This window comes from Plasmodium fragile (assembly GCF_000956335.1).
Source record: "Plasmodium fragile strain nilgiri unplaced genomic scaffold supercont1.4, whole genome shotgun sequence".
Taxonomy (NCBI): Eukaryota; Apicomplexa; class Aconoidasida; order Haemosporida; family Plasmodiidae; genus Plasmodium; species Plasmodium fragile.
The window spans coordinates 258,195-269,995 of NW_012192584.1; the positions used below are offsets into that span (position 1 = coordinate 258,195).

An 11,801-nucleotide genomic window follows, 5' to 3' on the forward strand; every position below is an offset into this window, starting at 1 on the left:
AAATGGGACAGTTCCGACATCCAACCCATGTTTTCAGGGGAAAGCACGAAAAGGCAAAATAATTTTTCGCGCAACCCAGAGGGGGGAAGGGAAAAAAAAAACCTTGCTGAGCAGGGTTTAATGCACATTGGCGGGGTGGGTCTGCGTAGGCAAACTCGCGCTTCCGAGGACACACCCCCGTGGCTTAACAGGCGCCTAGTTCCACTGCGAGGGGGGACAAGAACAACCCTCTCTCTCCAGACGACTGCACAACCGTCTCTTGCGCACGAACTGCTTCGTCCCATCCCAATGGATGCACACAAGATTACCCGTGCCAGCGCCCAACTGCTGGACGAAACCAAAAACGAGGGGAACAAACTCTTCCGGAGCAAAAAGTATGAAGAGGCCCTGGGCGTTTACCTGGGCGCCCTTGCGCAGCTCTGCGGGGAGCCAGTCGATTCCACAAAGGTTCAAAGCTGCGTCCAGTTTTTTCGCCAAAACGGGGAAAAAAAGGAGGCGGACGTCCCAGAGGGTACCAATGGAGATACCCCCCACCTCAACCAGCAAGTAAAAGACCTGTTCACGAAAATATGCCACAACGTCTCCTTATGTTATTACTTCCTGGACCGACTAGAAGAAGCAATTACTTACTCCTCGTACGTAAGCGAGATGGATAAGAAGCACTACAAGAGTTATCACACCTTGGGTCTGTGCTATGAAAAGTTAAAGAATTACAAAAAGTGCGTCGAGTGTTTTGAACGCTGCAAGGTTATCCTCTTGAAGGAGGTCAGTTCTGGCAGGTCCAATCACTCTTGCACCCCTGGTAGTAGTGCAGATGTGCGAAATGAAGTAAACCGAATAAACGACAAGCTGAAGAGGATAATTAAAGAAATGGAAGAATCAAAGCAGCAGAAAGAAGGGGTAGGTATCACAATCGATATGATTAAAAAGACCATTCTAGATGATGGCACCACGGAAGAGGAAAAAGTAAAAATGATATACAGCATTTACAAGCATAAAATACACACCCTCTTGCGAGAAAATATTTTTCACTTTTTCTCCCAGTTGTTGAATCATGAAGGGAATTCCCTCGCCATTGAAAAGGCGTGTCTTCACGTCATTTACAAATTAGTTTCGAAAATGGACAGAGATGCAGAGGAAACTTCAAAGAACACCAACGTGTGTATCAACAAGGTCAGTGATATGAAGCTGGAGTATTATTACGACCTCGATTATGTGAAAACCATTTTGTCCTTCCATGAAGCCTTCAACGAGCAGTGGATAAACAGCTATGTAAAGGATAAAATGAATAAAATGGAAACCCTCAAATTCGATAAGAAAAGAGACAGTTACCAACTTATAAAGGACATCCTGATCTTTACCATTCACATTATTAAGTATATTCATATGGTGACAAATGAAAAAGTGATGAGAATGCTTAATGTGTATTTTCTCTCCAACGACGATGTAGATATGGCCAGCAGTGCACTCGATGCAATCATTTTCCTCTGCAAAAAAAAAAAATTCTTTATACAAAGGAGAAATATAAAAGGGGGGAAAAATTCAGTCTCCTTTTTAAACACCTTAAGGGAAGATGCTCATTTGGATGTCAAGCATGATCTGATTGATGCCCATTTTGGCGACGTCTTCAAACACCCCCTCTGTGTCAACCTCGAAATTAAAACAACTATTCAGCAGTGCATTAGTATGCATGAAAATTTCGCTAGTGATGTGGAGTACGCCTTAATACTTATGTTCTCTCTTCTACACGATAAAAACAGACCGAGTGAAAAGGATACTGAAATGAACGACCTCATTTATGAGTGTATTGATTTGTATTTCAAACCACAAGATATTGGTGTGGAGTGGTTCCTCTCGGTTAAGTGCCTCTTCCTCGTGGACAAAAATATTGTTCTCAACTACTTAATTGGAAAGCAGCAATACATGTGTGATATACTTATCTTTATTAACCAGTCAGTGGGAAGGAAACCAAAGAAGGAGGTGTCCCTTTTCATTGAAGTTTTGCTTCTCCTCCTAAACATCCCAGAACTGCGCTTCATGCTGAACAGCTACATCGATGTGTACATTAACATTTTGAAGACCTTTCCGTATGACGAAAATTTTTTAAAGTTTCTCGTGGGCTCCTTCAAACTGTATATGCACAGCAAAGAGTTCAAGGACGAAATTTTGAAGAGAGTCGACTTGTTTTCCTACGCCAAGGAGTTGTTGAAACGCTTCCTGCTACGCTCTGAGGGACAGATGGGCAAGCTATCTGAGGGTTGTTCCACCCACAAGGATACCCCAACTCGTTTACACAAGCGGGAGTTTCTTGAGTCACCCGAGCAGCCCACGGATGCCACACACGCCACAGACGCTACGCACGCCACGCACAGCGGCAAAAAGAACTGCGAGTTGGTGCGCAAAATGCCTAAGGAGCAAACGAATGTTTCCTCGCATGGCAGTATAGACTACGACGCACACGCTGTTAAGGACCTCATCGAAATGGTCTTCTACCTCAGCCTGCATATCGAGTTTAAAAAGCAGCTCCTCGACCAAGACAACCACTACATCCTCTTCTTCCTCATCAAAGTAGGAGATGATATTAACCAAAAAAAATTAGACAACACATACAAGTACATATACTGCAATACCATCAACAATTTAATATTAACAAGAAAAGATGAAAAGGTTAGGAGAAGAGAAATTAATAAAGCTAATTTATCCAATTTTGACTCTGAGCAAATTGAAGCCCTTGAACAGTTTTACGAAAAATTACCCCTAGGAGCCAAACCGAAAGCAGACCCCCTATATGATTATGGAGATGAAGAAACGAGTAATCAGTTAATTAATTTATTGATGTATAATGAGAACTATTCACTCAAGGTGAAAGAAAAAGAGGGTGAACAAATTGTCTTACCTAAAGGGGGCAAGTATAAAAATGGCGCAATTGTTAATACCATATATAATTTTATTAACACCAATTTTTTTACCACAAACATAGCAGAAGCTGTGTGTGACATCATTTCCAAACTGGTGAAAGATACAAAAAATATTGGCCTCGTACTTGTAAACAATGGATTGAAGACACTACTCTTGGCTTCCAAACATATTGCTAATAAAAAAAACTGCGCCTTAGCTTTGAGCGAAATTTTTATTTATACCAACCCAAAGTTGATTCATTTTTACGAGGCATATGATTCACTTCCACTACTCATTCACCAACTGGGTACGGAAGAAGAACTGCTCGTCTTCAAGTCCTTAATGGCCATAACGAATATATTGACCATTGACGAGAACGTAGCCATCAAGGCCATGCAACTGAATTTGTGGAACAAATGCTTCGACATCCTCGCATCGGAAAATGACTCTATAAGGTCAGCCAGCTTAGAGTGCATATGCAACTTATGTTCTCAGCCGTACGTCCATCAGTACGTGTATGATAAGTATAAAAAAATTACCGAGGGGGAAGGAAAAGATGAACAAATCAATTTCGTAGACATACAAATAATGTTTTCTTTTACCATGGAGAAGGAAAATTACAAAGCCGTTGTTGCTGCCACTGGGGCACTTGGTATGTTGTCCTCCGATTTGCGCCTCCCTACATTTTTAACACGGACAAAGGGTTTCGACCACGTGTTTAACGCGTTGAACGAAACGAATGATGAGCAGATTTTACTCCGCATTTTAACCTTTTTCAACAATGTTATAATGGGAGAAAATGTGGCATCGGATCATGTGAAACGGGTCAGAGACGCTGTTCGGGGAAAGACGGGCCTGAATGGCGAAAATGCGCAAATTGCGCAGTTTATTCTGCAGTGATGTCCCGCGGTGTCGCGGTTAGCGGGTGACCATTTCTCCGCCCATCAGGGTTGCTATGGCCCTTATCTTTTTTTTTTTTTTTTTTTTTTTTTTACGCACGTATGTGTGCGTATGGATATGTGGAACGGCCAAGCCGCTGGCCGACCGTCCAAACGCTTCGAACACATTGTAGCTAGGTCTAAAGCTATTTATAAATTAGGAAAAGTCTATCCCCACGTGGCTACCTTTGTTATCTCCGTCCAACGGCTCATAATAGTTAGCCGTGATGGAAAAAAAAAAAAAAAAAAAAAAAAAAAGCTGTCCATAGATAGCCAACATTTTTTTAATGTCCAAAATTGTTAAAAAGGTTAGCGATAAAAAAAAAATGTAAGGAATTACAACTGTAGCTAGCCATTCAGCTGTTTCGAAAAAAAAAAAAAAAAAAATATGAACCGTTCATAAAATTTTTGTTCTACACCTTTTTTTTTTTTTTTTTTTTGCAAAAATGTGCATAATGTTTTTTTTATCGTAACTGTTGAGAAAGCTTTGCACACGCTTTGCGGCACCTTGCCAGAACAGCCTTTTTTTTTTTTTTTTTTGTACACGATTTGGCTAGCTCTCTATTTCGCCATTTCGCCGCTTCATTTTCCCTATCTTTCACCATTTTGCTATTTCTTCCATTCCACTTTGTCTACCTGTGCTTAGCAATTACAAACATTTTTCCTGTTCGACTTCATGTTTAATTCAAAACAGTTTTCTCCCAAATTTCCCTTAAAAACATGCAGTTGTTGTTATTGTTAATTTTCTCGTATGCAACATAATGTGAACACTTGTGTATGCTCGAAAAATATTGAAAATTCTCAACCTGAGTCACTTTTCTTTAAGCCGTTGTTCATGCGGCACTTGTGTGAGAAGGAGTAAGTTTACCCACGCGATTTAAGACACACTGCGCGAATGTTTTTGTAAGCTCGTGAAAGGAGGAACCTGTTAGCCAGTGTAGTAACAGTTGTTTTTTTTTTTTGTTTGTTCCGCATTTTGTGTGCTACCCTTGTATCATCCTTGCCATATGGTAACGCGCAATTCCTAGCACGCTCTGCGGTTGCACTTCGCCCGCAACTTTAATGTACCTTTTTTAAATTGCATTTTTCAAACCCCACCGGGGTGGGAAAAGAAAAAAGTCGCGCTCCAGCGTACATACACATATATGCGCATGCATGAGTATATGTGTGTACGTATGTGTGAAGGTATATGCACATACAACCCCCATGTTGGTTTTGCGCTTGTTGCGACGTGAACAAAACAAGACGAAACCTGTTTCCCCCTTGTTCTACCACATACATTTGTATACGCATCCATGAAAGCGAATGTGTGTTAGTAATTGTCGCATTTTACATAATCCCATGCGCCTTACATCTGTCCAGCGAGTGACACGAATGAATTGTGTATATGCAGATTGCACCGTTTTAAATGCAACGGCTTAGTCTTTTTTGCTGTTTACATTTCTGATTTCGTATGTGACACAGCAGCTTCGTGTAGTGCGTCCTGTGTTGGTGCGTATGATTATTCACCATTGGGGGGGAGAAGTATTCTTCCATTTTATTCGACCCTCCTTTTTTTTTAATTCTACTTGTTGCCTCTTTCCCCCTTCCCCAAGTTCGTGTAGTTCTCATTTATAGAACTACCAATGTCTTACGTATATTTTTATAAAAATCGCCTACTCACTGTGTTGTGTATATAAAAGCTACACAGCAGATTTGGGATTTCCACTGAAGTGTTTACATGTTACGCATATGTTGTTTCTAATGTGAAGTGCTAGTTTTGTCCTTTTTAGTTGCCTCCATTGTGTGCATTTTTTTGTTGTTTTTTCTGGAGAGCTAAGAGCTAGTTTGTATATGCATTTTGTCAAGTGTTTTATGAAAAAATAAGATCACGGGGGTGGGACTCTTTTAAATATGACGCTAAATTTACACAAATTGTAAAAGAGAGGAGATCCTCAAACGAATTGTACGTGAGGTAATACTTGTGGTGCATAATTTGAGCATCCAATAGTCCGCACCATTCAGTTGTGTCATGAACCCCATAGACCCATCTGAGTTGCGACATCTAATCGTATCATATTGTGCGAATCGAAGTAGAAAGAGGTTATCCCACTATTAACAAAAAAAAGTGTGTGATCCCGCGCACGGGAAATACACGCCGCATAGTAATAAAAAATACACTAAGGTTGTCACATCTGGAGAAGAACAACACATACAACCTACTTCACCAGTAGAAGCAATACCGACTCGTGGCTCATTCTCTCTAGCAAAATCATTTGAAGAAGCACACACAACGAGGATGAAGAAGTCAACTAAAAGGAGTAATCAGAATACCACTACACCGCGGGAGAATGAAATAGCGAAAGATGTAGACACCACTCGTGAAACCACCCAAAGGAGGAAGGGGAAAGAAAATGAAAAAGTGGACATGGGAAAAAACAATATTGAGGCGAATGAGCAAGCAGAGAATTTAAACTACATTAACAGTTACCTAACGGAAATATTCGACTTGGCAAAAAGTGACGAGTCGGTGTCGTCGAAAGAGGATGGTAATGTGAAGGGCACTCCCCCACAACAAAAAAGTAGCGAACTTGGTGAAACCATTTCTCGCCTTCACACAAAAAATAATAGCTTCAACGTCGAGTGGGACTTGGACAACACGTACGAGTTTGAGACAATGGAGAGTGGAAGTTACCCAAATGGGGATGTACAGTTGGTAGAAGCGGTAGATGTGGTAGAGGTGGTGGAGGTGCCAAACGCCGGAGAGGTCTCCGCAGGAGCGTCCTATACCGGTGGAGGATGCGAACATGGCTTGAGGCTGAAGAAGGCGCTCACGAGCGTGGACGAACGGGACTACAACATATTCGGAACCAAGTCGCTGTTCAACCACTTTGGGTCATTTAACAGGAGTGGCAGCCCAGGAGTCTGGTTGACGAAGGATGAAGAAATGTATAATGCTACAAAAGGTCAGAGTGTGCAAAATGGGGTAGGGGTATGCATGAAGATGGCCGAGGGGACAGGTGATCTTCTCATAGATGAGGTTGTTAGGGGGAGTTGTCCAATGGAGCAGAGCGAAAAGTTCGACATGCTGGAGGAGGACGCGTTTCATAATACGGGTGGATCTTCAGTAGAGCACGAGAGCGATCGCGTTAATGTGGAGCTCCTGCTAGCGCAGCTCGCGGGTAGTAACGAACACGTCGATGGGGTAGACACGGTCCAAACGGGAAAGTCACCACATGAGCTGAATAAAAATCTGTTCGAACTTCTCAGCAGCAGCAATAGGGAGTTCATTTGTGACTACATTAGGAAGTATCGAGAAGTGGAAGAGTGCGGGGATGGGACAAGCGGTGAGGGAAACGTGCAAGGGCAAAATGCGCCCCATGTTGATGGCTACGAGAAGGGGAAGAGTGTATGTTTTGACCTCCTCACCCAGGACAACAGCATCATGTTGAACGAGCACGACATCGGAACTTATGTGAAGAGAGACAGGGGAAAGGAAGCAGGCATTGGTTTCAAATCGGAAAGCTTCATATCGAGCGGGGAGAATATTCATCCGTCGGGAGGAGAAAGAGACGAAACAAGCCGTCATAACGTAGTAAATCAGGACAACTGCGCGATGCACCACCTGGGGGGGATGGCCCATCCTGCTCACACGAATGGGGGGGAGTACAAGAAGGAAGGATATGAGCACACCGATTCGAATGCCCCAAGTTTGTTTTTCATCCCCGCATGGGTTGGATATGATCAAGGAGAAACATGCATGCAAGGAAGGGGTCTTGACAAGGAGGACACGGAAGGGAAGAGAAGTACCACCACTCCTCCCAACCATGTAGCACCTGCAGATGCATGGCATGGGCAGACTCCTTCAGTGCGCCCCAATGTTAAAGAGTGCACAACGTCAGAGCTATACGATAATTTATTGGAACTACTAAACGATGGTTCTCACAATGTCGTCAAGGTGGATAACGTGAAGCAAGAAATAGGGATGCACTCAGGGGAAGACTTCATTAGTGGCAACACTGCCGCGTACTACCATGGGGATATTCTCAAACATATGACACATGAGGGGGGGAGATATTCTCATCCCGATGACGACCACAATGGTGCTAATGATGCATTTACACGTAGGGCCAATTATGAAGCAGTGAGGAACTATGCACACGGGTTAAGTGGGGTGGACGATGTTGCAGAGGTGAGCGAGGTGGGAAGAGGAGTTACCATGGGGAACATCAGCAATACAGCCTTACCAATGAAGAGCTACTTGAAATACCCGACTGCCCCTTTCCCCATTTTGCATGATAATGCGCAGGGTACCTTTCGAAATGGAGGACAATCTACACATGGATCACAGAACAAGGTTGCTAAAAAAAAAAAAAATATTATGTTCGAAGCGTTAAAGAATAAAATAGGGTTTCTTCTACAACACGAGGATGATGAGGTTTCTCTCAGTGAATACATTATGGACGCTATAAGTGATTATAACCGTAGCAAATGGGGAACGGGCGCCAGCGGTAGGGAAAGAATGGAACATGTGAGTCGTCCTTCATTTGGGGAGGGGGATGCAGGATTATATTATAACCCAGTTGGGGGAGGGTACGAGATTCCCACTAGGACAGATCTACAAACTTGCTATGCTAGACAGGGTACGCAAAATGGTATCCCTAAAAGTGAGACGATTAATTACAATTGCAGTGGAGCAAGTGAGCATCGGCACACCACCAATTTGCCCCTTGGGAGAGCCCACACTGATTTGTATAATGATAGATATTCACAAATGGATCCCATCAGGGGTAGATCTCCTCCTCAGGGTCTACAGTTGGAGGGGACCCGACAGGACAAATGGAGGGCAGACAACTCCAATGGTGGCGTCCCGCATGTGAGGAACAGAACACAAAGGAGCAGCATTGCCAATCTGAAATTGTTCCTAGAGAACAGTTTACTCGCGCATAACATGACCAATTCGAGGAGCGCGCAGGATGGAGCTGTAGGTGCAGTTGGCGTTGCAGTGGAGGCGGGCATCCCCAGTGGGCACATGGACAATTATACCAGCGGGCAGCGTAATAGCCTCAGCAAGGGCAGCTTCGGGGGCGATTCCGCGTTTGGCCCAAATGGGTACGACATTAGGGCAAGATGGAACTCTGGGCTCATGTCGACTGCTTCGCCTCCTTTGCCCGTCCTGCCCGTGAAAGAGGTAGACGGGAGAAACTCCGCAAACGTGGGTTCTTTCCATTGGGGAGACTATTCCATCGAACCGGGAGATGCGATTCGTGAACAGGTGGGAACAGCTAACAAGGAAGAGGACAAGGCAGCGCAGCTCAGAAAAATAAACGAAAATTTGCTTCTACTCAGTAGAAGGAATAGTAGAAGCCTTCGCACCAGTGATGTGTCTACGGTGGAGCAGGAAAGGAGTGCAGCACAGGATGGCTCTGCGAATGGTCACGTTTTACCACTACATGGGGGTAACAGCCTGATGAGAAATCCCGAAGGTGCACGTCGTGACAACGGCTTGGCGCATGACGGGGATGACTGGCTTCTGAAAAGGGACTCAGCAAATCTGACGATACATGGGGCATTTGGTGGTGGTGTCGGAACTGACCTTTTTAGCGGCGTTGTTGGGTCCTTTGAAAAGGGGCACTTCATAGACGATGAGGTGGGGTCGAACTGGTCTAGCTGGAATTTTAAGGGAAGGGAAAGAGGTATTGAAGAGGCGAAGACGGAAGGAATTCTATTTGGAGGCAGGAGGAGAGATCCATCTTTGAGGAGTGGGGGGAAGGGCGCATTCGAAGACCACGGAAATAACTCCCTGTGGAATAGGAACGTTGCCTCGGGCTCGTCGGCCACGCGGGGCAGCAACAGCAGAGGTAGCGGCGTAAACAGCGGCAGAGGTAGCGGCGTAAACAGCGGCAGAGGTAGCGGAGACAGAAACGGTCGAGTGGACCGGTCAAAATCAGAGGAAAGGCGAGGGATGTCCAACACAAGAGGAAAGAAGAAATCGAGCGAAGCGCGTGATCAACTATCTGCAGAAGCCTTAAAGGCATGTCTTTCGAAAAAGGATGAGCAGGACTTGGAGCATCTACTAAAGTCTCTTTACGAAGACAGAATAATTCCGCTGGTTATCAATTTAAAGGGAAGGGCAGAAGAATATAACTTGAGGGATGTGATAAAAAACAATATCACAAATGCGTATGGGTTATTCCCTGAGAAGTACACAGTGACGGAGCATCACCCTCGTTCTCCTTCCTCTGCTGCTGCTGCTAATTCCCCTCCCGCTGCTGCCTCCTCTCCTGAGAACTGTTTGGTTCATTTTGCACACAGAAAGGTGGACGACGATTATTTTTTCTCCATTAACGATTCAGTAGACAGATACGACGCGACGTTGTGGAATCAATTTGAGAAATATTTACTCGAAATAGCTAGTTCGGATGATCCCCAGGTGTATTCCTTTACAGGGGGCAGGTATGGCATGGCGAAGGAGTTGCAGAGAAGGAAGCTCCCATTTTTTCAGGGGCTCTACTTGGGGCACCTGTGTCACATTGTTCACATCAGTGCTACCAGAAAAATCATTGCTTACGAAAATAATTTTATAAAACCTATTTCGCAATGTAAAAAGTACGAGGATGCCAAGATGGGTATATTAAACACACGGGGTGGTAATGCAAAAAATTATATTTCTTCCATGGAGGAGTTAAAATTTTATCTTGGCGCTATTCTCAAGACTCACAAGAGGGGAATTAACATCTCTACGTTGAAGGGGAAAATGATGAGCAATTATAACAAGCGTTTGTGTGAGAGTGTCTTCCACTGCGTAAAGCTGGTGGAGTTGTTGCAGATGGAGGAGCTGCGCGACGTCTGCGTGGTGGACCTGGAGTCCCGCGTGCTGCGCGGTGTGGTTGCGCGTTGAAGGTGTGGAAGAGGGCGTCCGACTCGGAGATGCGATATCCATCAGCACAGGCAGGACAGATGCATGAGTGCCGTGCTGTCCAGGTTGCGTCGTCAAACAAGTTGAAGGGGCAAACGTATACATATTGCATGCGCGTGTGCACACCCCTGTCCCTTTTTTTTTTTTGCCCATATAGACTACCTCCTTTTTTTTTTTTTTTTTTTTTTTTTTTAAGCTTGCTCTAGGAGCACGTGGACTTTTGGCGTAGAAGGCTTGGCTCACACAACGATGGCCTGCTTTTGTCCACCTGAAGTGACTGCTTCCTTTTTGTGCACAGTTGTTTTTTTTTCACACCTCATGCGTCATTTTGCAAAAACTCATTCATTTTCGCAGCAGGTGGTTTCCCCCCCCACTGCGTGTCAATATTTCCCAAACTGTGCAGCATCACCCTCTATAACCCCCTCCCTCTTTGCTGCTTTTCCTTTTTGCCGTGTTTGCCTCCACGTGTGCCGCGGTCTCCGCTTGTGCGTTAATTTCCGCACCGGTCGTGGGTCTACATCGCGTGATTTTTTGCGAGCCCCGTTTAGAATTATCTCTTCCATTGAAAGGATTCCTCTCCACACTTGTGTAGAAGCGCAGTGTTAGAAAGGGAAAAGAAAAAAAAAAAAAAAAAAAAAAAAAAAAAAAGGAAAAGAAAGAAAAAGTGGGACAGTGAAATGCTCTTTCGTTTTATCCACAGTTAAGTGAACACCTTTCTCTCATATAGTGTCGTGCCCCTTTCCTTATTTGCTCCTTTTCTCGCCTTAATAGAGATATATCTATATCACATAGGGCATAAAAAATAAGCACAGGTATTTTTTGTGTTTGCATATGGCTTACGCATCAAGCGCTCCCGTGAAAAAAAAAAAAAAAAAAAAAGAAAACTTGTTTAAACACCTGCCCCCCCTTTTTTTACGAATTGATATTGAAATAGTTTCCTCTTTTTTTTTTTTAACCCAAAGAGGAAAAATTAAAGAAACAACAAAAAAAAAAAAAAGAAGAATAGGAAGAGTTATCCTTTTCTGAGGCTTTACCTTTTATTGTGTTTTTTTTTTTTTTTTTTTTTT

The 11,801-nt window shown here is 43.8% G+C and overlaps 2 protein-coding genes across 2 annotated transcripts; both read left to right on the forward strand.

Moving 5' to 3' along the window:
- Positions 1-288: 288 nt before the first annotated feature.
- Positions 289-3,798, forward strand: AK88_00509 (uncharacterized protein; the record flags this gene model as incomplete). Its single annotated transcript, XM_012478160.1, has 1 exon — positions 289-3,798. The coding sequence occupies one exon, from the start codon at positions 289-291 to the stop codon at positions 3,796-3,798; it is 3,510 nt and encodes a 1,169-aa protein (XP_012333583.1).
- A 2,316-nt stretch (positions 3,799-6,114) lies between these two features.
- Positions 6,115-10,716, forward strand: AK88_00510 (uncharacterized protein; the record flags this gene model as incomplete). Its single annotated transcript, XM_012478161.1, has 1 exon — positions 6,115-10,716. One exon carries the CDS (start codon positions 6,115-6,117, stop codon positions 10,714-10,716), a length of 4,602 nt encoding a protein of 1,533 aa, XP_012333584.1.
- Between the last annotated feature and the right edge of the window lie 1,085 nt (positions 10,717-11,801).